This window comes from Oncorhynchus keta, chromosome 27 (genome assembly GCF_023373465.1).
Source record: "Oncorhynchus keta strain PuntledgeMale-10-30-2019 chromosome 27, Oket_V2, whole genome shotgun sequence".
Taxonomy (NCBI): Eukaryota; Metazoa; Chordata; class Actinopteri; order Salmoniformes; family Salmonidae; genus Oncorhynchus; species Oncorhynchus keta.
The window spans coordinates 6535903-6561436 of NC_068447.1; the positions used below are offsets into that span (position 1 = coordinate 6535903).

Genomic DNA, 25534 nt, shown 5'->3' on the forward strand with positions numbered 1-25534 from the left:
TCAAAAGACCCAAACAGTGTTTCCATAATTAGCGTTATCCTACATCTGATAACCGCAGACAGTTGGGGCGGCAGCGTAGCCTAGCCTAGTCCGAGCGTTGGACTAGTAACCGGAAGGTTGTGAGTTCAAACCCCCGAGCTGACGAGGTCGTTCTGCCCCTGAACTGTTCCCAGGCTGTCATTGAAAATAAGAATGTGTTCTTAACTGACTTGCCTGGTTAAATAAAGGTTAAATAAATAAAATACATTTTAAAAAACAGTTGCTAAATATATCCTAGGCAATGTGCATGCATGCAATGTTGCTTAAACTATGAAAACTGGCCCCCTTAGAGAGAATTGTGCTATGGACAACATGCACCCAAAGTTGAACCCTGACCCTACAGAGAACAAAGTTGAACCCTGACCCTACAGAGAACAAAGTGTACAGATAGTCCTGCTCTAGTATAACCTCTTCTTACCTTTCTTGGTGTACAGGTCGACCTCCACGGTGGGGTTTCCACGGGAGTCAAAAATCTCACGAGCGTGAATCTTCAGGATCGACATGGTTCTGGAACTACACAGGAGAGAAGAGAGGAGAGACAAGTAAGGAAGAGGATGTGAGAGAGAGAGGAGGATGAGAGAGAGAGAGGAGAGAGAGAGAGAGAGAGAGAGGAGGATGAGAGAGAGAGAGAGAGGATGAGAGAGAGAGGGAGGATGAGAGAGAGAGAGAGGAGGAGGAGAGAGAGAGAGAGAGAGGAGGATGAGAGAGAGAGGAGGATGAGAGAGAGAGGAGGATGGGAGAGAGAGGAGGATGAGAGAGAGAGAGGAGGATGATAGAGAGAGAGGAGGATGAGAGAGAGGTGAGAAAAGAGGATGGGAGAGAGGAGGATGGGAGAGAGGAGGATGGGAGAGAGGAGGATGGGAGAGAGGAGGATGAGAGAGAGAGAGGAGGATGGGAGAGAGGTGAGAAAAGAGGATGGGAGAGAGGTGAGAAAAGAGGATGGGAGAGAGGATGGGAGAGAGAGAGGGGGAGAGAGAGAGGAGAGAGGGGGAGAGAGGAGGATGGGGAGAGAGAGGAGAGAGGGGGAGAGAAGAGAGAGGGGGAGAGAGGAGAGAGGGGGAGAGAGGAGAGAGGGGAGAGAGGAGAGAGGGGGAGAGAGGAGAGAGGGGGAGAGAGAGGAGGGTGAGAGAGAGAGGAGGATGGGAGAGAGAGGAGGATGGGAGAGAGAGGAGGATGGTAGAGAGAGGAGGATGGGAGAGAGGAGAGAGGGGGAGAGGAGAGAGGGGGGAGAGGAGAGAGGGGGAGAGAGGAGGATGGGAGAGAGAGGAGAGAGAGAGGAGGATGGGAGAGCGAGGAGGATGGGAGAGCGAGGAGGATGGGAGAGCGAGGAGGATGGGAGAGAGAGGAGGATGGGAGAGAGAGGAGGATGGGAGAGAGAGGAGGATGGGAGAGAGGAGGATGGGAGAGAGGAGGATGAGAGCGAGGAGAGAAAGGAGGATGGGGTAGAGGTAAATGTTGAAGACCAGCCCTCAGTGAGGATCGAGGTCTGAAGTCATGACAGCGAGTCAGGACAGAAATGTGGCAATATTTGAAATGCTCAATGACAGCATTCAACAGTATAAAACAGAAAAGTTTAAGGTACAAAAAAAACAAAAGCATAAAACACAAAATCATAAAGTCAACATGAACGTCCACGGACTGTACCTATGTACCCACTGCTATGGGGAAATGAGTTGACAGACCTGATAATACTGTAGACAATGTCATGCGATGTCAGCACAACCTCTACACAGTTGCTGCAGTCTGCGTTTTGCCAAAGCATGGGTGCGTCCTTGTAAAATATGTATGGGTGGGGCTCCACGGGGCTGAAGCATCGATCTCTGCAGCATGACTTGGTCAAATGACCCCTGGGTTAAGATGCAGACTTTGCCTGACATGTTACTTCACCAATGCTTTCTGCTGAATCATGTTTTGTCGTAGGCCTAAATCAATTGCTGCATGCTGCATCCAAGCATTTTTTTTTTTTGCCCAATATGACAAAGCAAATTACTAGCTGACACACACATGACATTGCCTAGGCTTTGGCAGGTATATGTACCCACTTTGCAGGGGAACTACAGCACAACTTTTGGTTCAACACCATTTCAGTACTTAGTATACCTTTACGGTGAAGTCTGTAATGTCCCAAACATTACCCTACTATGAAACATCCCAGTTAGCACCACACATTTCAAACATGTTTGGAGAATAGAGATTTTAGACCATATCGAGGCTCTATATTCAGTATTTTTTGCAGGTGAAATGGACTATGTTCTCCAATACATAACAGAACAGGGCTCCGGGCAGCCGAGCGGAAATGGAGGAAAACTCGCCTCCCTGCGGACCTGGCATCCTTTCACTCCCTCCTCTCTACATTTTCCTCCTCTGTCTCTGCTGCTAAAGCCACTTTCTACCATTCTAAGTTCCAAGCATCTGCCTCTAACCCTAGGAAGCTCTTTGCCACCTTCTCCTCCCTCCTGAATCCTCCCCCCTCCTCCTCCCTCTCTGCAGATGACTTCCAACCATTTTGAAAAGAAGGTCGATGACATCCGATCCTCGTTTGCTAAGTCAAACGACACCGCTGGTTCTGCTCACACTGCCCTACCCTATGCTCTGACCTCTTTCTCCCTCTCTCTCCAGATGAAATCTGCGTCTTGTGACGGCCGGCCGCCCAACAACCTGCCCGCTTGACCCTATCCCCTCCTCTCTTCTCCAGACCATTTCCGGAGACCTTCTCCCTTACCTCACCTCGCTCATCAACTCATCCCTGACCGCTGGCTACGTCCCTCCCCTCTTCAAGAGAGCGAGAGTTGCACCCCTTCTGAAAAAACCTACACTCGATCCCTCCGATGTCAACAACTACAGACCAGTATCCCTTCTCTCTTTTCTCTCCAAAACTCTTGAGCGTGCCGTCCTTGGCCAGCTCTACCGCTATCTCTCTCAGAATGACCTTCTTGATCCAAACCAGTCAGGTTTCAAGACTAGTCATTCAACTGAGACTGCTCTTCTCTGTATCACGGAGGCGCTCCGCACTGCTAAAGCTAACTCTCTCTCCTCTGCTCTCATCCTTCTAGACCTATCGGCTGCCTTCGATACTGTGAACCATCAGATCCTCCTCTCCACCCTCTCCGAGTTGGGCATCTCCGGCGCGGCCCACGCTTGATTGCGTCCTACCTGACAGGTCGCTCCTACCAGGTGGCGTGGCGAGAATCTGTCTCCTCACCACGCGCTCTCACCACTGGTGTCCCCCAGGGCTCTGTTCTAGGCCCTCTCTTATTCTCGCTATACACCAAGTCACTTGGCTCTGTCATAACCTCACATGGTCTCTCCTATCATTGCTATGCAGACGACACACAATTAATCTTCTCCTTTCCCCCTTCTGATGACCAGGTGGCGAATCGCATCTCTGCATGTCTGGCAGACATATCAGTGTGGATGACGGATCACCACCTCAAGCTGAACCTCAGCAAGACGGAGCTCCTCTTCCTCCCGGGGAAGGACTGCCCGTTCCATGATCTCGCCATCACGGTTGACAACTCCATTGTGTCCTCCTCCCAGAGCGCTAAGAACCTTGGCGTGATCCTGGACAACACCCTGACGTTCTCAACTAACATCAAGGCGGTGTCCCGTTCCTGTAGGTTCATGCTCTACAACATCCGCAGAGTTGCCTCACACAGGAAGCGGCGCAGGTCCTAATCCAGGCACTTGTCATCTCCCGTCTTGATTACTGCAACTCGCTGTTGGCTGGGCTCCCTGCCTGTGCCATTAAACCCCTACAACTCATCCAGAACGCCGCAGCCCGTCTGGTGTTCAACCTTCCCAAGTTCTCTCACGTCACCCCGCTCCTCCGCTCTCTCCACTGGCTTCCAGTTGAAGCTCGCATCCGCTACAAGACCATGGTGCTCGCCTACGGAGCTGTGAGGGGAACGGCACCTCAGTACCTCCAGGCTCTGATCAGGCCCTACACCCAAACAAGGGCACTGCGTTCATCCACCTCTGGCCTGCTCGCCTCCCTACCACTGAGGAAGTACAGTTCCCGCTCAGCCCAGTCAAAACTGTTCGCTTCTGGCCCCCAATGGTGGAACAAACTCCCTCACGACGCCAGGACAGCGGAGTCAATCACCACCTTCCGGAGACACCTGAAACCCCACCTCTTCAAGGAATACCTAGGATAGGGTAAGTAAGGGTAGGTAATCCTTCTCCCCCCCAACAAGATTTAGATGCAAGTGGCTGTTCCACTGGTTGTCATAAGGTGTATGCACCAATTTGTAAGTCGCTCTGGATAAGAGCGTCTGCTAAATGACTTAAATGTAAATGTAAATGTAATAACAGGAGTGATAGATTTTAAGTCACTGTTTTTTTTTATTTGATTTTTAGACTAGATCGAGGCCCTACCCTTTTGTCTGTACTAGACTGTTCTGCACACAGACTATGGATTTTCTGTTCATCGGTTTTATCGGACTTTCCCTGATGAATGAAGCCCCATGTTCCAGCCTTTAAGCCACTAAAACCAGACAGACTCTCCATCAACCGACCCCTTACTGGAACAACGTAAAATGATCCGGTGTTAAATGTCCACGATGTGGAAACTTTCCATTGGATGACAAAGCACAGAGAGAAGAACAAGGGTCAATGTCAACCCACATAGACAGAAGCATAAATGCACACAGACAGGATTGTCTTCTCTATAGCACTCACAACACTGGTCAGGACTCATGTTCAGCCTACAGTTGGGCAACAAAAACACCTAATGTCACCTGACATTTGAAAGAAACAGAACGTGATTTGTGTGGTAGCTACGATAACACAGCTATAACACATTACTTATAACATGTAGTTAACATGTATAACGGCAATGAGTTTTTTCCCTGTTGTCTCAGTGTGCAGAGACGGAGAAAGACAGAGTTGAACCTGCTGATAGGTTACTATAAAATGGCTTCTATAAAATGGCTTCTATAAAATGGCTTCTATAAAATGGCTTCTATAAAATGGCTACTATAAAATGGCTTCTATGAAATGGCTTCTATGAAATGGCTTCTATGAAATGGCTTCTATGAAATGGCTTCTATGAAATGGCTTCTATAAAATGGCTTCTATAAAATGGCTACTATGAAATGGCTACTATGAAATGGCTTCTATGAAATGGCTTCTATGAAATGGCTTCTATAAAGTGGCTACTATGAAATGGCTACTATGAAATGGCTTCTATGAAATGGCTTCTATAAAATGGCTTCTATAAAATAGCTACTATGAAATGGCTTCTATAAAATGGCTACTATGAAATGGCTACTATGAAATGGCTACTATGAAATGGCTACTATGAAATGGCTTCTATGAAATGGCTACTATAAAATGGCTACTATAAAATGGCTACTATAAAATGGCTTCTATAAAATGGCTTCCTCACACTGAAATAAATAATAAAAGACTTGACATTCAAGTATTTAATTCAGCTTTGTTCCTTTGCCCGTTCTTATTTATTTATCTCTGGGTATGACAATATGTTGTTTTTTTTGCTGTGTTTTCTCCCCTAGTTTAATGATTAACTTTAAATAAATAGCTTAATTTCTATTTGTTAAACATTTATCTTCGCATGTGCAATGGAAACATTGATTTCTTAGCACCTCTGAAAGGGAACAACAAAGTAACCACAGTTGGCTACATTGTATCTGCAACAGATTGCTACATTTAATATTCTGTCCACCATGTCAGTCAGAAACTGGTAGTTGGCCTGTAGTTCACTGCATAGAAGTGAACGGGGAAATGGGGGGGGTTACCTAGTCAGTTGCACAACTGAACGCATTCATCTGAAAATGTGTCTTCTGCATCCAACCCAACCCCTCTGAATCAGGGAGGTGCAGGGAGGCTGCCTAAATTCATGTCCACGTCATAGGCGCCAGGGGAGCACTTGTTGTGGTATAACTGCCATTCTCAAAGGGCACAACAGCAGTTATGTCCACCTTGCCGGCTCGGGGATTCGAACCTGCCGACCTTTCGGTTACTTGGCCAAAAGCACTAAAGCACTAGGCTACCTGCATGACAAGCAATGAATGAACAGTGAAATGCCTTTGCCTGTGAAAAAGGGCACACAGGAAGGTGTGGCAGAGTAGTTCAGTAGTGATAAAACACTGTTATCTAGCTGTGTGGTTGCAACTTGACGCCTTTTCATTTTCCCCCTCACTGCCGTTTCTAAATGGAGTGACATCTCGCCAGCTGACGGGACGGGTTAAAAATAGACAAGCTACCAAGCTGCAAACCGTGGCCAGGCACCATCATGTCATTAATTTATTTTACCTTTATTTAACTAGGAAAGTCATTAATAGCTTGAAAAAGAAAAGGCAAAAGACAAATGTATAACACTTTATGAGACCACTTTGCATTTCTGATGATACTTTAACGGGGAAATAATGTAGGGTCTACAATGGCATCAGACAAATAATGCAAAAGTAGCGGATATTTTAAACGATTTGAGACAATTATAGTCATTACAAAAAAAAATCTACGAATTCCGCAAAATAATAGAAAATAGAAGGCCTTCATCTTACCTTTATCTGGCCTAACTGTGTGCAAGGGTAGTGTTGTCTCTCGTTCGGTCGACAGAGAAGGCGGTCGTCACAGTCCGCGATGCTGATAAATGGACCGAATCAGGAAGACATTCTTCCTCGCCGTTTGATTGGCTGGGATGGAAACCACGTGGCAGGAGGGTGCGAGTCGGACTGCACGTTCACAAGTGATGCCAAGACTGACAATTAGATTGGAGAATGGATGCGGAGGTTTCTATACTCCAGCATCACCCCTCAAACGTAAAGGATAACATGCCTATAAAAAAACACAAGTGCAGAAGAAATGTATAGGCTACAAGTTGTTGAATTGATCCAACACGAGTGGGAAAGGAAAAGGGCGATGTGACGATGCATATTTTGAATACGTGCAGAGATCATATCAGATGCGGATCTCTACAACGACACAGGATGGGTCGTTAGATAGACGCAGCTTTTTTTGTTGTTGCCTCAACGTCAGTTTGCAGCCTGTGTTTCAGTGTCCTAGGCCCGGGTCCAAATGAGGGCGAGGCACGTCATTTTTTTAAAATTTATTTCACCTTTATTTAACCAGGTAGGCTAGTTGAGAACAAGTTCTCATTTGCAACTGCGACCTGGCACATTTCACTCACTGTGTGGGGTAGAGAGTTTATGCTGCTTGATAGACTGTACTAATGTTAACGTTTTCCTCCCAGAAGTATATTAACACAGTGATGTATTTATTACGTAACAGTCTATACATCTAGTACCGCCTTCATTACAGGTCTACCATATAAAGCTATTGATTCTAATAAAGGAGTGGACTCCACTCCCGTTAACTTGTCATAAAGATGTTTATAGTCTACTGTGGAAAATCTTCCTAATCCAAATTAGGCCTCGTACATTTTTTTAAAAATTATAGTTTCACTGTAGGACAACATTTCACATGCAAAGTATAATGTGTACAGTGTATCATGTGAATGCATGATGTACAAATTCAATTATGAGACCTGACTATTATTTATGACGTTCACGTATGATTATGCTATTCTATCTGCCAAGCATTTTTTTGAAGAGGATTTCATGGATGAATCATCATGCGCACTCACTAAATTAAACCCATCTCTGTCCCATTTCTCTCTGATTCCTGGAAGGCCAATAGCAGCATAGTGTGTTTTCCCTTCTATGGATCTCTTCTGTCATGCAGCTGTGATCATGACCAGCCTACTGCCATGCAGCGGTGATCATGACCAGCCTACTGTCATGCAGCTGTGATCATGACCAGCCTACTGTCATGCAGCTGTGATCATGACCAGCCTACTGTCATGCAGCTGTGATCATGACCAGCCTACTGCCATGCAGCTGTGATCATGACCAGCTTACTGCCATGCAGCTGTGATCATGACCAGCCTACTGTCATGCAGCTGTGATCATGACCAGCCTACTGCCATGCAGCGGTGATCATGACCAGCCTACTGTCATGCAGCTGTGATCATGACCAGCCTACTGTCATGCAGCTGTGATCATGACCAGCCTACTGTCATGCAGCTGTGATCATGACCAGCCTACTGCCATGCAGCTGTGATCATGACCAGCTTACTGCCATGCAGCTGTGATCATGACCAGCCTACTGTCATGCAGCTGTGATCATGACCAGCCTACTGTCATGCAGCTGTGATCATGACCAGCCTACTGTCATGCAGCTGTGATCATGACCAGCCTACTGTCATGCAGCTGTGATCATGACCAGCCTACTGCCATGCAGCTGTGATCATGACCAGCCTACTGCCATGCAGCTGTGATCATGACCAGCCTACTGCCATGCAGCTGTGATCATGACCAGCCTACTGTCATGCAGCTGTGATCATGACCAGCCTACTGCCATGCAGCTGTGATCATGACCAGCCTACTGTCATGCAGCTGTGATCATGACCAGCCTACTGCCATGCAGCTGTGATCATGACCAGCTTACTGCCATGCAGCTGTGATCATGACCAGCCTACTGCCATGCAGCTGTGATCATGACCAGCCTACTGCCATGCAGCTGTGATCATGACCAGCCTACTGTCATGCAGCTGTGATCATGACCAGCCTACTGTCATGCAGCTGTGATCATGACCAGCCTACTGCCATGCAGCTGTGATCATGACCAGCCTACTGCCATGCAGCTGTGATCATGACCAGCCTACTGCCATGCAGCTGTGATCATGACCAGCCTACTGTCATGCAGCTGTGATCATGACCAGCCTACTGTCATGCAGCTGTGATCATGACCAGCCTACTGTCATGCAGCTGTGATCATGGCCAGCCTACTGCCATGCAGCTGTGATCATGACCAGCCTACTGCCATGCAGCTGTGATCATGACCAGCTTACTGCCATGCATCTGTGATCATGACCAGCCTACTGTCATGCAGCTGTGATCATGACCAGCCTACTGCCATGCAGCTGTGATCATGACCAGCCTACTGTCATGCAGATGTGATCATGACCAGCCTACTGTCATGCAGCTGTGATCATGACCAGCCTAATGCCATGCAGCTGTGATCATGACCAGCCTACTGCCATGCAGCTGTGATCATGACCAGCTTACTGCCATGCAGCTGTGATCATGACCAGCCTACTGTCATGCAGCTGTGATCATGACCAGCCTACTGTCATGCAGCTGTGATCATGACCAGCCTACTGCCATGCAGCTGTGATCATGACCAGCCTACTGTCATGCAGCTGTGATCATGACCAGCCTACTGCCATGCAGCTGTGATCATGACCAGCCTACTGTCATGCAGCTGTGATCATGACCAGCCTACTGTCATGCAGCTGTGATCATGACCAGCTTACTGCCATGCAGCTGTGATCATGACCAGCCTACTGTCATGCAGCTGTGATCATGACCAGCCTACTGCCATGCAGCTGTGATCATGACCAGCCTACTGTCATGCAGCTGTGATCATGACCAGCCTACTGTCATGCAGCTGTGATTATGACCAGCCTACTGTCATGCAGCTGTGATCATGACCAGCCTACTGCCATGCAGCTGTGATCATGACCAGCTTACTGCCATGCAGCAGTGATCATGACCAGCCTACTGTCATGCAGCTGTGATCATGACCAGCCTACTGCCATGCAGCTGTGATCATGACCAGCCTACTGCCATGCAGCTGTGATCATGACCAGCTTACTGCCATGCATCTGTGATCATGACCAGCCTACTGTCATGCAGCTGTGATCATGACCAGCCTACTGCCATGCAGCTGTGATCATGACCAGCCTACTGTCATGCAGCTGTGATCATGACCAGCCTAATGCCATGCAGCTGTGATCATGACCAGCCTACTGCCATGCAGCTGTGATCATGACCAGCTTACTGCCATGCAGCTGTGATCATGACCAGCCTACTGTCATGCAGCTGTGATCATGACCAGCTTACTGCCATGCAGCTGTGATCATTACCAGCCTACTGCCATGCAGCTGTGATCATGACCAGCTTACTGTCATGCAGCTGTGATCATGACCAGCCTACTGTCATGCAGCTGTGATCATGACCAACCTACTGTCATGCAGCTGTGATCATGACCAGCCTACTGTCATGCAGCTGTGATCATGACCAGCCTACTGCCATGCAGCTGTGATCATGACCAGCCTACTGTCATGCAGCTGTGATCATGACCAGCCTACTGTCATGCAGCTGTGATCATGACCAGCCTACTGCCATGCAGCTGTGATCATGACCAGCTTACTGCCATGCAGCTGTGATCATGCCCAGCTTACTGTCATGCAGCTGAGCTGTGATCATGCCCAACCTACTGTCATGCAGCTGAGCTGTGATTATGCCCAGCCTACTGTCTTGCAGCTGAGCTGTGATTATGCCCAGCCTACTGTCATGCAGCTGAGCTGTGATCATGCCCAGCCTACTGTCTTGCAGCTGAGCTGTGATCATGCCCAGCCTACTGTCTTTCAGCTGAGCTGTGATCATGCCCAGCCTACTGTCGTGCTGCTGAGCTGTGATCATGCCCAGCCTACTGTCATGAAGCTGAGCTGTGATCATGCCCAGCCTACTGTCATGAAGCTGAGCTGTGATCATGCCCAGCCTACTGTCTTGCAGCTGAGCTGTGATCATGCCCAGCCTACTGTCATGCAGCTGAGCTGTGATAATGCCCAGCCTACTGTCTTGCAGCTGAGCTGTGATCATGCCCAGCCTACTGTCATGCAGCTGAGCTGTGATCATGCCCAGCCTACTGTCTTTCAGCTGAGCTGTGATCATGCCCAGCCTACTGTCTTGCAGCTGAGCTGTGTTCATGCCCAGCCTACTGTCATGAAGCTGAGCTGTGATCATGCCCAGCCTACTGTCTTGCAGCTGAGCTGTGATCATGCCCAGCCTACTGTCTTTCAGCTGAGCTGTGTTCATGCCCAGCCTACTGTCATGAAGCTGAGCTGTGATCATGCCCAGCCTACTGTCTTGCAGCTGAGCTGTGATCATGCCCAGCCTACTGTCATGCAACTGAGCTGTGATCATGCCCAGCCTACTGTCGTGCTGCTGAAGCCGACCATGGAGAGCCAGAAGGGGCCAGACCATGGTGAATAAAGGATCTACACACAGTGACAGTTCAGAGGCTGGACCTCCATTTTGTGAAGAGGAATTTCCTGGCTGAATCATGTATTGCTAGCTGATGTGTGAAAGGCAGTAGGGGTATGTATAGTGGTTCTCCTCCTCACTGAGGCTGAGCTGAGCTGTCTATGATGCTGATCATGGATCATCTACTGTCATTCAGCTGTGATGCTGATCATGCTGTGATGCAGCTTACTTCAGGCTCTACCTCAATTTGTCTCTCTCCTCACATCCTCTCTCTTTGCCTCCTCTCTCCTCGCATCCTCTCACCTTGACTCCTCTCGCCTAGCCTCCTCTCTTCCTCTTCAACTGTACTTGAGGAGAAGGTCCAAGGTCCCTCTCCTCGCCCCTTCTTCTCCAATGGGATTCCGAGAACGATGCAAGAAGAGAGGGTGCAAGGAATCGAGAGAGTGATGTGATGCAACTTACTACTGTCAGGCAGAGCAGAGCCAGATGGCCATGCAACAGTATCACGACCATCCATCCTCCATGACTGTTTGCTGCAGTGACCTTGAGACCAATAGAGGCACAACTGCACCATCTGCTGCCAGCTCCCTGCTAGTGAAAATAGCAACAAGATATAAAGCTTTGGTGAAGGGAAGTGTGGTGTAGAACATAGATGCAGGATATCAAATAAAATTGTTCCACACACTAGTAAAGAATGGCGTTCATGCAGGAGCTGATGGGGTTATTGAGGGGGGTGTACATGAAGGAAGTAATGGGATGCTTGAGGGGAGGCATTCAGGATGCAGGAACGCACCGAATTGCGGGCTGCAGTTCATTACTATTGACAGTAGGCACCATTGGCCCTGTCGGCTTAGAGGCAAAAGTTTGGGTTTACAAAAAGATTGTCCTCATGCCTGAAGGGAAGCCAAAGTCATTTCATTACCCGATAATGGTAAAGCACCCTTTACTTGTTCTAACAGCAATCAGCTTGCTGCCAAAGCTTAGCAAACTTTTGGGAAAAAATGGTGTTTGACCAGATAGAATTTAACAAATTAACTTCTTTGGGACAGAGGGGCAGTATTGAGTAGCTTGGATAAAAAGGTGCCCAGAGTTAACTGCCTGATACTCAGTCCTAAAAGCTAGAATATGCATATAATTAGTAGATTGGGATAGAAAACACTCTGTAGTTTCTAAAACTGTTTGAATGATGTCTGTGAGTATAACAGAACTTATATGGCAGCCAAGAACTTGAGAAAAAATCCAACCAGGAAGTGGGAACTGGGCCTGAGTAGCAGGCAGTTTACTCTGGGCACCTTATCAAATCAAATCAAATGTATTTATATAGCCCTTCGTACATCAGCTGATATCTCAAAGTGCTGTACAGAAACCCAGCCTAAAACCCCAAACAGCAAGCAATGCAGGTGTAGAAGCACGGTGGCTAGGAAAAACTCCCTAGAAAGGCCAAAACCTAGGAAGAAACCTAGAGAGGAACCAGGCTATGTGGGGTGGCCAGTCCTCTTCTTCAAATACATTTGGATCGAGTCCCCGAGCTGACATGGTAAAAATCTGTTGTGACAGAAAATGTGCTTAACAAGTCACATAATAAGTTGCACGGACTCACTCTGTGTGCAATAATATTGTTTCACTTAATTTTTTAAATGACGACCTCATCTCTGTATCCCACACATACAATTAATCTCAGGATATAAAAGTGTTATGTTTAGGGCAAATCCAACACAACACTGAGTACCACTCCTCATATTTCTAAGCACGGTGGCTGCATCATGTTATGGGTATGCTTGTCATCAGCAATGGCTAGGACGTTTTTGAGCATTAAAAAAAAAATGGAATAGAGCTAAGCACAGGCAAAATCCTAGAGGAAAACCTGGTTCAGTCTGCTTTCGAACAGACACTGGGAGACAAATTCACCTTTCAAATGTACCTTTTCAGCAGGACAATATCCTAAAACACAAGGCCAAATATACACTGCAGTTGGTTACCAAGATTACTTTGAATGCTCCTTAGTGTCCTAGTTACAGTTTTGACTTAAAATCTATGGCAAGACTTGAAAATGGCTGTCTACCAGGGGTGGTAGGGTAGCCTAATGGTTAGAGCATTGGACTAGCAACCGCAAGGTTGCAAGTTCAAACCCTTGAGCTGACAAGGTACAAATCTGTTGTTCTGCCCCTGAACAGGCAGTTAACCCACTGTTCCTAGGCCATTGAAAATAAGAATTTGTTCTTAACTGACTTGCCTAGGTAAAATAAATAAAAAATAAATAATAATAAAGGTAAAATAAAAATCAACAACCAACTGGAGCTTGAAGAGTTTAAAAAAGAAAAATGTGCAAATATTGTTCAATCCAGGTGTTCAAACGTCTTCAAGACTTTCGACTCATCACTGCCAAAGCTTATTCTAACATGTATTGTAAATTTACATTTAAGTCATTTAGCAGACGCTCTTATCCAGAGCGACTTAAATGAGATATTTCTGTATTTCGTTTTCAATAAAATTGCAAAAAATATATATAAACCTTGTTTTCACTGTCATTATGGGTTATTTTGTGTAGATGGGTGAGGAAAAAAATGTATTTTCATCCATTTTGAATTCAGGCTGTACTGTAACACAACAAAATGGTGGAATAAGTCAAGGGGTATGAAAACATTTCTGAAGGTCTCTAGTGCCCCAAAAGCTTTGTTTTATCATGGGCAGCGCCATTGAGGACTTCCACCATTTTGAAGTTATCAACTTGGTGGGACTTCCTATGGGTTACATAATTCCATCCAGGTCATTAGGAGGAATCAGCCAATGAATTATACTCGTGAGCAAACATTCCAGAGCTGCAGGTGATAGTAAATCACCACCCTTGTCTTTATATCTGTTCAGACAACACCCTCCAGGGGGCAGTATGCACCCTTTCAGTTTGTTTACTAACTCATACAATTAGTAGAAGAAGAAAATGCACTACTTCAATGAAGCTGGGGACAGATACAACATTGCGATCTCTATACATCTCTATGGATGTAACTGTCGGGGATTCGAACCACACGACAGTGTTATACGGCTTTGCTAAAGTCAAGGCAATAGCTCAGGGAGTTTCAGGTATCAGACGAGGTTATTCATCACACAAGTTGGGTCCCATAAACCAACTCTGTTACAGATGCACTAATCTAGATTCTACACTGAATATTACATGGATCGGATGGCCCTCTAGTGCGAGGAATAATTCATTTTGGCTAGGGTTGCAAAATTCTGTTAACTTTCCCAAAAATCCCAGGTTTTCCACATATCCTGGATGGAAGATTCCCTGAATCGGGAGGGAATTACCCAGGAATCCATAAGCCACCAACTAGGATTTCTGGAAAAACTGGGAATGTTGTGACAGTTACCAGAATATTGCAACCCTCATTTTGACATTTGGCGATCCTTATCTGAAGCCAAACCCTGTCTCTCCTCTCCTCAGACCGACTACTGTGCTGACTGTATCTATGGCTCAGTGGGAGTCAAGGAGAGTGACATCCCGTACGTTACAGTGAGAACTGAGGCTGTCAACATCTTCATGACTATTGCTGCAGTACAAAGTACCCTCTCTCCCGTCTCCAACACTGCACTGAAGGGCTCAGTTCAACTGAACACACATTTTAGGGACTGTGGAACCATAGGGGTGGGTTTACGAAATATCAGTATACGTCTGCCTGTGTAACACAGCCATAGACACAAGTAGAGTCACCTTTGACCTTTCCTTCATGTTTGTGGTTCAACAGGCGTTCATTGTGGAGGCCACAGGCAGGCGACTGCTCCACCCTCATCAGGTTTGGGATCTGCAGTGCGTCTTGTGCACTCTTCACTGGCCCGCACCTTCAATAGTAGTGCCCTAGGTCTACTGTATATAGTGAATAGTAGGGCACTAGGTCTACTGTATATAGTGAATAGTAGGGCACTAGGTCTACTGTATATAGTGAATAGTAGTGCCCTAGGTCTACTGTATATAGTGAATAGTAGGGCACTAGGTCTACTGTATATAGTGAATAGTAGTGCCCTAGGTCTACTGTATATAGTGAATAGTAGGGCACTAGGTCTACTGTATATAGTGAATAGTAGGGCACTAGGTCTACTGTATATAGTGAATAGTAGGGCACTAGGTCTACTGTATATAGTGAATAGTAGGGCACTAGGTCTACTGTATATAGTGAATAGTAGTGCCCTAGGTCTACTGTATATAGTGAATAGTAGGGCACTAGGTCTACTGTATATAGTGAGTAGTAGGGCACTAGGTCTACTGTATATAGTGGATAGTAGGGCACTAGGGTCTACTGTATATAGTGAATAGTAGGGCACTAGGTCTACTGTATATAGTGAATAGTAGGGCACTAGGTCTACTGTATATAGTGAATAGTAGGGCACTAGGTCTACTGTATATAGTAAATAGTAGGGCACTAGGTCTACTGTATATAGTGAGTAGTAGGGCACTAGGTCTACTGTATATAGTAAATAGTAGGGCACTAGGTCTACTGTATATAGTGAGTAGTAGGGCACTAGGTCTACTGTATATAGTAAATAGTAGGGCACTAGGTCTACTGTATATAGTGAATAGTAGGGCACTAGGTCTACTGTATATAGTAAATAGTAGGGCACTAGGTCTACTGTATATATCAAATCAAATCAAATCAAATTTTATTTGTCACATACACATGGTTAGCAGATGTTAAATGCGAGTGTAGCGAAATGCTTGTGCTTCTAGTTCCGACAATGCAGTGATAACCAACAAGTAATCTAACTAACAATTCCAAAACTACTGTCTTATACACAGTGTAAGGGGATAAGGAATATGTATAGTGAGGAGTAGGGCACTAGGTCTACTGTATAAAGGGGGTGCTGTTGGGGCCGTGTTTCTGGACCTAAGGAATGCTTTTGATACTGTTAACCAAGAGATTCTCATCACAAAATTGTCCAACTTTTCCCCTGATGCCTTGAGATGGATGAAATCATACCTTGAAGGCAGAACTCAGTGTGTCAGAGTGAGCAATGAGCTGTCGCCCACTCGTAGCTATGATGTGGGCGTGCCCCAAGGGTCAATACTGGGGCCCCTCCTGTTCAGCCTGTACATTAATGATCTGCCTTCTGTCTGTACTGGGTCTGAAGTTCAAATGTATGCAGATTATACAGTGATATATGTGCATGCAAAGAGCAAACAACAAGCTGCACAAGGTCCTTCTGTAGCTCAGTTGGTAGAGCATGGCGCTTGTAACGCCAGGGTAGTGGGTTCGATTCCCGGGACCACCCATACGTAGAATGTATGCACACATGACTGTAAGTCGCTTTGGATAAAAGCGTCTGCTAAATGGCATATATTATTATTATTATTAACTCACTACTGTAATGGTCCAGGTTACAAAGTGGCTCAGTGACTCGTGTTTGCATCTCAATGTGAAAAAAACTGTTTGCATGTTCTTCACAAAGAGGGAAACAGATGCTACTGAGCCAGGTGTCTATGTGTCAGGGGAGAAGCTCCAGGTGATATCTGATTTTAAGTACCTTGGCATCATACTTGATTCCAACCTCTCTTTTAAAAAGCATGTGAAAAAGGTAAATCAAATAACTAAATTCAATCTAGCTAATTTCCGATTTATACGAAATTGTTTGACTACAGAGGTAGCAAAACTGTACTTCAAATCTATGATACTCCCCCACTTAACATACTGCTTGACTAGTTGGGCCCAAGCTTGCTGTACAACATTAAAACCTATTCAGTCTGTCTACAAACAGGCTCTCAAAGTGCTTGATAGGAAGCCCAATAGCCATCATCATTGTCACATCCTTAGAAAACATGAGCTCTTGAGTTGGGAAAATCTTGTGCAATACACCGACGCATGTCTTGTATTCAAGATCCTTAATGGCCTGGCTCCCCCTCCACTCAATATTTTTGTTAAACAGAAAACCCAGACATATGGCAGCAGATCCACAAGGTCTGCCATGAGAGGTGACTGTATAGTTCCCTTAATTAAGGAAAAGCACCTTTAGTAAATCTGCATTCTCTGTGAGAGCTTCCCATGTCTGGAATACACTGCCATCAGACACACATAACTGCACCACATATCACACTTTCACAAAATGCTTGAAGACATGGCTAAAGGTCAATCAGATTTGTGAACATGGTCCCTAGCTGTGTGTTGCCGCTTTCCATGTTGTCTGTAGCTTGTGAGGTATGGAAACACTTTGTTGCTTTTATGAATTTTGTCTTGCTGCTTTTTATCCTATGTTGCTCTGTCTGTATGCTATGTCTTGCTTGTCCTATGTTGCTATGTTGCTATGTCTATGGTGCTATTGTCTATATTGTAATTGTTTTTAATAACCTGCCCAGGGACTGCGGTTGAAAATTAGCCGGCTGGCTAAAACCGGCACTTTTACTGAAACGTTGATTAATGTGCACTGTCCCTGTAAAAATAAAATAAACTAAACAAATATAGTGAATAGTAGGGCACTAGGTCTACTGTATATAGTGAATAGTAGGGCACTAGGTCTACTGTATATAGTGAGTAGTAGGGCACTAGGTCTACTGTATATAGTGAATAGTAGGGCACTAGGTCTACTGTATATAGTAAATAGCAGGGCACTAGGTCTACTGTATATAGTGAGTAGTAGGGCACTAGGTCTACTGTATATAGTGAATAGTAGGGCACTAGGTCTACTGTATATAGTGAATAGTAGGGCACTAGGTCTACTGTATATAGTGAATAGTAGGGCACTAGGTCTACTGTATATAGTAAATAGTAGGGCACTAGGTCTACTGTATATAGTGAATAGTAGGGCACTAGGTCTACTGTATATAGTGAATAGTAGGGCACTAGGTCTACTGTATATAGTGAATAGTAGGGCACTAGGTCTACTGTATATAGTGAATAGTAGGGCACTAGGTCTACTGTATATAGTGAGGAGTAGGGCACTAGGTCTACTGTATATAGTGAGTAGTAGGGCACTAGGTCTACTGTATATAGTGAATAGTAGGGCACTAGGTCTACTGTATATAGTGAATAGTAGGGCACTAGGTCTACTGTATATAGTGAATAGTAGGGCACTAGGTCTACTGTATATAGTGAATAGTAGGGCACTAGGTCTACTGTATATAGTGAATAGTAGGGCACTAGGTCTACTGTATATAGTGAATAGTAGGGCACTAGGTCTACTGTATATAGTGAATAGTAGGGCACTAGGTCTACTGTATATAGTAAGGAGTAGGGCACTAGGTCTACTGTATATAGTGAGGAGTAGGGCACTAGGTCTACTGTATATAGTGAGTAGTAGGGCACTAGGTCTACTGTATATAGTGAATAGTAGGGCACTAGGTCTACTGTATATAGTGAATAGTAGGGCACTAGGTCTACTGTATATAGTGAATAATAGGGCACTAGGTCTACTGTATATAGTGAATAGTAGGGCACTAGGTCTACTGTATATAGTGAGGAGTAGGGCACTAGGTCTACTGTATATAGTGAATAGTAGGGCACTAGGTCTACTGTATATAGTGAATAGTAGGGCACTAGGTCTACTGTATATAGTAAATAGTAGGGCACTAGGTCTACTGTATATAGTGAATAGTAGGGCACTAGGTCTACTGTATATAGTGAATAGTAGGGCACTAGGTCTACTGTATATAGTGAATAGTAGGGCACTAGGTCTACTGTATATAGTGAATAGTAGGGCACTAGGTCTACTGTATATAGTGAGGAGTAGGGCACTAGGTCTACTGTATATAGTGAGTAGTAGGGCACTAGGTCTACTGTATATAGTGAATAGTAGGGCACTAGGTCTACTGTATATAGTGAATAGTAGGGCACTAGGTCTACTGTATATAGTGAATAGTAGGGCACTAGGTCTACTGTATATAGTGAATAGTAGGGCACTAGGTCTACTGTATATAGTGAATAGTAGGGCACTAGGTCTACTGTATATAGTGAATAGTAGGGCACTAGGTCTACTGTATATAGTGAATAGTAGGGCACTAGGTCTACTGTATATAGTAAGGAGTAGGGCACTAGGTCTACTGTATATAGTGAGGAGTAGGGCACTAGGTCTACTGTATATAGTGAGTAGTAGGGCACTAGGTCTACTGTATATAGTGAATAGTAGGGCACTAGGTCTACTGTATATAGTGAATAGTAGGGCACTAGGTCTACTGTATATAGTGAATAATAGGGCACTAGGTCTACTGTATATAGTGAATAGTAGGGCACTAGGTCTACTGTATATAGTGAGGAGTAGGGCACTAGGTCTACTGTATATAGTGAGTAGTAGGGCACTAGGTCTACTGTATATAGTGAATAGTAGGGCACTAGGTCTACTGTATATAGTGAGTAGTAGGGCACTAGGTCTACTGTATATAGTGAATAGTAGGGCACTAGGTCTACTGTATATAGTGAATAGTAGGGCACTAGGTCTACTGTATATAGTGAATAGTAGGGCACTAGGTCTACTGTATATAGTGAGTAGTAGGGCACTAGGTCTACTGTATATAGTGAGTAGTAGGGCACTAGGTCTACTGTATATAGTGAGTAGTAGGGCACTAGGTCTACTGTATATAGTGAGTAGTAGGGCACTAGGTCTACTGTATATAGTGAGTAGTAGGGCACTAGGTCTACTGTATATAGTGAATAGTAGGGCACTAGGTCTACTGTATATAGTGAGGAGTAGGGCACTAGGTCTACTGTATATAGTGAATAGTAGGGCACTAGGTCTACTGTATATAGTGAATAGTAGGGCACTAGGTCTACTGTATATAGTGAATAGTAGGGCACTAGGTCTACTGTATATAGTGAATAGTAGGGCACTAGGTCTACTGTATATAGTGAGGAGTAGGGCACTAGGTCTACTGTATATAGTGAGTAGTAGGGCACTAGGTCTACTGTATATAGTGAATAGTAGGGCACTAGGTCTACTGTATATAGTGAATAGTAGGGCACTAGGTCTACTGTATATAGTGAATAGTAGGGCACTAGGTCTACTGTATATAGTGAATAGTAGGGCACTAGGTCTACTGTATATAGTGAATAGTAGGGCACTAGGTCTACTGTATATAGTGAATAGTAGGGCACTAGGTCTACTGTATATAGTGAATAGTAGGGCACTAGGTCTACTGTATATAGTAAGGAGTAGGGCACTAGGTCTACTGTATATAGTGAGGAGTAGGGCACTAGGTCTACTGTATATAGTGAGTAGTAGGGCACTAGGTCTACTGTATATAGTGAATAGTAGGGCACTAGGTCTACTGTATATAGTGAATAGTAGGGCACTAGGTCTACTGTATATAGTGAATAATAGGGCACTAGGTCTACTGTATATAGTGAATAGTAGGGCACTAGGTCTACTGTATATAGTGAGGAGTAGGGCACTAGGTCTACTGTATATAGTGAGTAGTAGGGCACTAGGTCTACTGTATATAGTGAATAGTAGGGCACTAGGTCTACTGTATATAGTGAGTAGTAGGGCACTAGGTCTACTGTATATAGTGAATAGTAGGGCACTAGGTCTACTGTATATAGTGAATAGTAGGGCACTAGGTCTACTGTATATAGTGAATAGTAGGGCACTAGGTCTACTGTATATAGTGAGTAGTAGGGCACTAGGTCTACTGTATATAGTGAGTAGTAGGGCACTAGGTCTACTGTATATAGTGAGTAGTAGGGCACTAGGTCTACTGTATATAGTGAGTAGTAGGGCACTAGGTCTACTGTATATAGTGAGTAGTAGGGCACTAGGTCTACTGTATATAGTGAATAGTAGGGCACTAGGTCTACTGTATATAGTGAATAGTAGGGCACTAGGTCTACTGTATATAGTGAATAGTAGGGCACTAGGTCTACTGTATATAGTGAATAGTAGGGCACTAGGTCTACTGTATATAGTGAGTAGTAGGGCACTAGGTCTACTGTATATAGTGAATAGTAGGGCACTAGGTCTACTGTATATAGTGAATAGTAGGGCACTAGGTCTACTGTATATAGTGAATAGTAGGGCACTAGGTCTACTGTATATAGTGAATAGTAGGGCACTAGGTCTACTGTATATAGTGAATAGTAGGGCACTAGGTCTACTGTATATAGTGAGTAGTAGGGCACTAGGTCTACTGTATATAGTGAATAGTAGGGCACTAGGTCTACTGTATATAGTGAATAGTAGGGCACTAGGTCTACTGTATATAGTGAATAGTAGGGCACTAGGTCTACTGTATATAGTGAGGAGTAGGGCACTAGGTCTACTGTATATAGTGAGTAGTAGGGCACTAGGTCTACTGTATATAGTGAGTAGTAGGGCACTAGGTCTACTGTATATAGTGAGGAGTAGGGCACTAGGTCTACTGTATATAGTGAGGAGTAGGGCACTAGGTCTACTGTATATAGTGAGTAGTAGGGCACTAGGTCTACTGTATATAGTGAGGAGTAGGGCACTAGGTCTACTGTATATAGTGAGGAGTAGGGCACTAGGTCTACTGTATATAGTGAATAGTAGGGCACTAGGTCTACTGTATATAGTGAATAGTAGGGCACTAGGTCTACTGTATATAGTGAATAGTAGGGCACTAGGTCTACTGTATATAGTGAGGAGTAGGGCACTAGGTCTACTGTATATAGTGAGTAGTAGGGCACTAGGTCTACTGTATATAGTGAATAGTAGGGCACTAGGTCTACTGTATATAGTGAATAGTAGGGCACTAGGTCTACTGTATATAGTGAATAGTAGGGCACTAGGTCTACTGTATATAGTGAATAGTAGGGCACTAGGTCTACTGTATATAGTGAGGAGTAGGGCACTAGGTCTACTGTATATAGTGAGTAGTAGGGCACTAGGTCTACTGTATATAGTGAGGAGTAGGGCACTAGGTCTACTGTATATAGTGAGGAGTAGGGCACTAGGTCTACTGTATATAGTGAATAGTAGGGCACTAGGTCTACTGTATATAGTGAATAGTAGGGCACTAGGTCTACTGTATATAGTGAATAGTAGGGCACTAGGTCTACTGTATATAGTGAGGAGTAGGGCACTAGGTCTACTGTATATAGTGAGTAGTAGGGCACTAGGTCTACTGTATATAGTGAATAGTAGGGCACTAGGTCTACTGTATATAGTGAATAGTAGGGCACTAGGTCTACTGTATATAGTGAATAGTAGGGCACTAGGTCTACTGTATATAGTGAATAGTAGGGCACTAGGTCTACTGTATATAGTGAATAGTAGGGCACTAGGTCTACTGTATATAGTGAATAGTTGGGCACTAGGTCTACTGTATATAGTGAATAGTAGGGCACTAGGTCTACTGTATATAGTGAATAGTAGGGCACTAGGTCTACTGTATATAGTAAGGAGTAGGGCACTAGGTCTACTGTATATAGTGAGGAGTAGGGCACTAGGTCTACTGTATATAGTGAGTAGTAGGGCACTAGGTCTACTGTATATAATGAATAGTAGGGCACTAGGTCTACTGTATATAGTGAATAGTAGGGCACTAGGTCTACTGTATATAGTGAATAGTAGGGCACTAGGTCTACTGTATATAGTGAATAGTAGGGCACTAGGTCTACTGTATATAGTGAGGAGTAGGGCACTAGGTCTACTGTATATAGTGAGTAGTAGGGCACTAGGTCTACTGTATATAGTGAATAGTAGGGCACTAGGTCTACTGTATATAGTGAGTAGTAGGGCACTAGGTCTACTGTATATAGTGAATAGTAGGGCACTAGGTCTACTGTATATAGTGAATAGTAGGGCACTAGGTCTACTGTATATAGTGAATAGTAGGGCACTAGGTCTACTGTATATAGTGAGTAGTAGGGCACTAGGTCTACTGTATATAGTGAGTAGTAGGGCACTAGGTCTACTGTATATAGTGAGTAGTAGGGCACTAGGTCTACTGTATATAGTGAGTAGTAGGGCACTAGGTCTACTGTATATAGTGAGTAGTAGGGCACTAGGTCTACTGTATATAGTGAATAGTAGGGCACTAGGTCTAATGTATATAGTGAATAGTAGGGCACTAGGTCTACTGTATATAGTGAATAGTAGGGCACTAGGTCTACTGTATATAGTGAATAGTAGGGCACTAGGTCTACTGTATATAGTGAGTAGTAGGGCACTAGGTCTACTGTATATAGTGAATAGTAGGGCACTAGGTCTACTGTATATAGTGAATAGTAGGGCACTAGGTCTACTGTATATAGTGAATAGTAGGGCACTAGGTCTACTGTATATAGTGAATAGTAGGGCACTAGGTCTACTGTATATAGTGAATAGTAGGGCACTAGGTCTACTGTATATAGTGAGTAGTAGGGCACTAGGTCTACTGTATATAGTGAATAGTAGGGCACTAGGTCTACTGTATATAGTGAATAGTAGGGCACTAGGTCTACTGTATATAGTGAATAGTAGGGCACTAGGTCTACTGTATATAGTGAGGAGTAGGGCACTAGGTCTACTGTATATAGTGAGTAGTAGGGCACTAGGTCTACTGTATATAGTGAGTAGTAGGGCACTAGGTCTACTGTATATAGTGAGGAGTAGGGCACTAGGTCTACTGTATATAGTGAGGAGTAGGGCACTAGGTCTACTGTATATAGTGAGTAGTAGGGCACTAGGTCTACTGTATATAGTGAGGAGTAGGGCACTAGGTCTACTGTATATAGTGAGGAGTAGGGCACTAGGTCTACTGTATATAGTGAGTAGTAGGGCACTAGGTCTACTGTATATAGTGAGGAGTAGGGCACTAGGTCTACTGTATATAGTGAGTAGTAGGGCACTAGGTCTACTGTATATAGTGAATAGTAGGGCACTAGGTCTACTGTATATAGTGAATAGTAGGGCACTAGGTCTACTGTATATAGTGAGGAGTAGGGCACTAGGTCTACTGTATATAGTGAATAGTAGGGCACTAGGTCTACTGTATATAGTGAGGAGTAGGGCACTAGGTCTACTGTATATAGTGAGGAGTAGGGCACTAGGTCTACTGTATATAGTGAATAGTAGGGCACTAGGTCTACTGTATATAGTGAATAGTAGGGCACTAGGTCTACTGTATATAGTGAATAGTAGGGCACTAGGTCTACTGTATATAGTGAATAGTAGGGCACTAGGTCTACTGTATATAGTGAATAGTAGTGCCCTAGGTCTACTGTATATAGTGAATAGTAGGGCACTAGGTCTACTGTATATAGTGAATAGTAGGGCACTAGGTCTACTGTATATAGTGAATAGTAGGGCACTATGTCTACTGTATATAGTGAATAGTAGGGCACTAGGTCTACTGTATATAGTGAATAGTAGGGCACTAGGTCTACTGTATATAGTGAATAGTAGGGCACTAGGTCTACTGTATATAGTGAATAGTAGGGCACTAGGTCTACTGTATATAGTGAATAGTAGGGCACTAGGTCTACTGTATATAGTGAATAGTAGGGCACTAGGTCTACTGTATATAGTAAGGAGTAGGGCACTAGGTCTACTGTATATAGTGAGGAGTAGGGCACTAGGTCTACTGTATATAGTGAGTAGTAGGGCACTAGGTCTACTGTATATAGTGAATAGTAGGGCACTAGGTCTACTGTATATAGTGAATAGTAGGGCACTAGGTCTACTGTATATAGTGAATAGTAGGGCACTAGGTCTACTGTATATAGTGAATAGTAGGGCACTAGGTCTACTGTATATAGTGAGGAGTATGGCACTAGGTCTACTGTATATAGTGAGTAGTAGGGCACTAGGTCTACTGTATATAGTGAATAGTAGGGCACTAGGTCTACTGTATATAGTGAGTAGTAGGGCACTAGGTCTACTGTATATAGTGAATAGTAGGGCACTAGGTCTACTGTATATAGTGAATAGTAGGGCACTAGGTCTACTGTATATAGTGAATAGTAGGGCACTAGGTCTACTGTATATAGTGAGTAGTAGGGCACTAGGTCTACTGTATATAGTGAGTAGTAGGGCACTAGGTCTACTGTATATAGTGAGTAGTAGGGCACTAGGTCTACTGTATATAGTGAGTAGTAGGGCACTAGGTCTACTGTATATAGTGAGTAGTAGGGCACTAGGTCTACTGTATATAGTGAATAGTAGGGCACTAGGTCTACTGTATATAGTGAATAGTAGGGCACTAGGTCTACTGTATATAGTGAATAGTAGGGCACTAGGTCTACTGTATATAGTGAATAGTAGGGCACTAGGTCTACTGTATATAGTGAGTAGTAGGGCACTAGGTCTACTGTATATAGTGAATAGTAGGGCACTAGGTCTACTGTATATAGTGAATAGTAGGGCACTAGGTCTACTGTATATAGTGAATAGTAGGGCACTAGGTCTACTGTATATAGTGAATAGTAGGGCACTAGGTCTACTGTATATAGTGAATAGTAGGGCACTAGGTCTACTGTATATAGTGAGTAGTAGGGCACTAGGTCTAC

At 44.4% G+C, this 25534-nt stretch overlaps 1 protein-coding gene across 3 annotated transcripts in view; it reads right to left on the minus strand.

Annotated features, from left to right (window-relative positions):
- Positions 1 to 6708, minus strand: part of LOC118379938 (alpha-enolase) — a 36746-nt gene extending 30038 nt beyond the window's left edge. For all 3 annotated transcript variants that reach the window (XR_008082209.1, XM_052481358.1, XM_052481359.1), the window contains exons 1-2: positions 6564 to 6708; positions 458 to 552 (exon numbers count right to left, since the gene is read on the minus strand). Coding sequence is in view for 2 of the 3 variants with exons in the window: in XM_052481358.1 (XP_052337318.1) it covers positions 458 to 542 (85 nt within the window). In the remaining variant the exon portion in view is untranslated. The remainder of the gene's footprint in view (positions 1 to 457; positions 553 to 6563) is intronic.
- Between the last annotated feature and the right edge of the window lie 18826 nt (positions 6709 to 25534).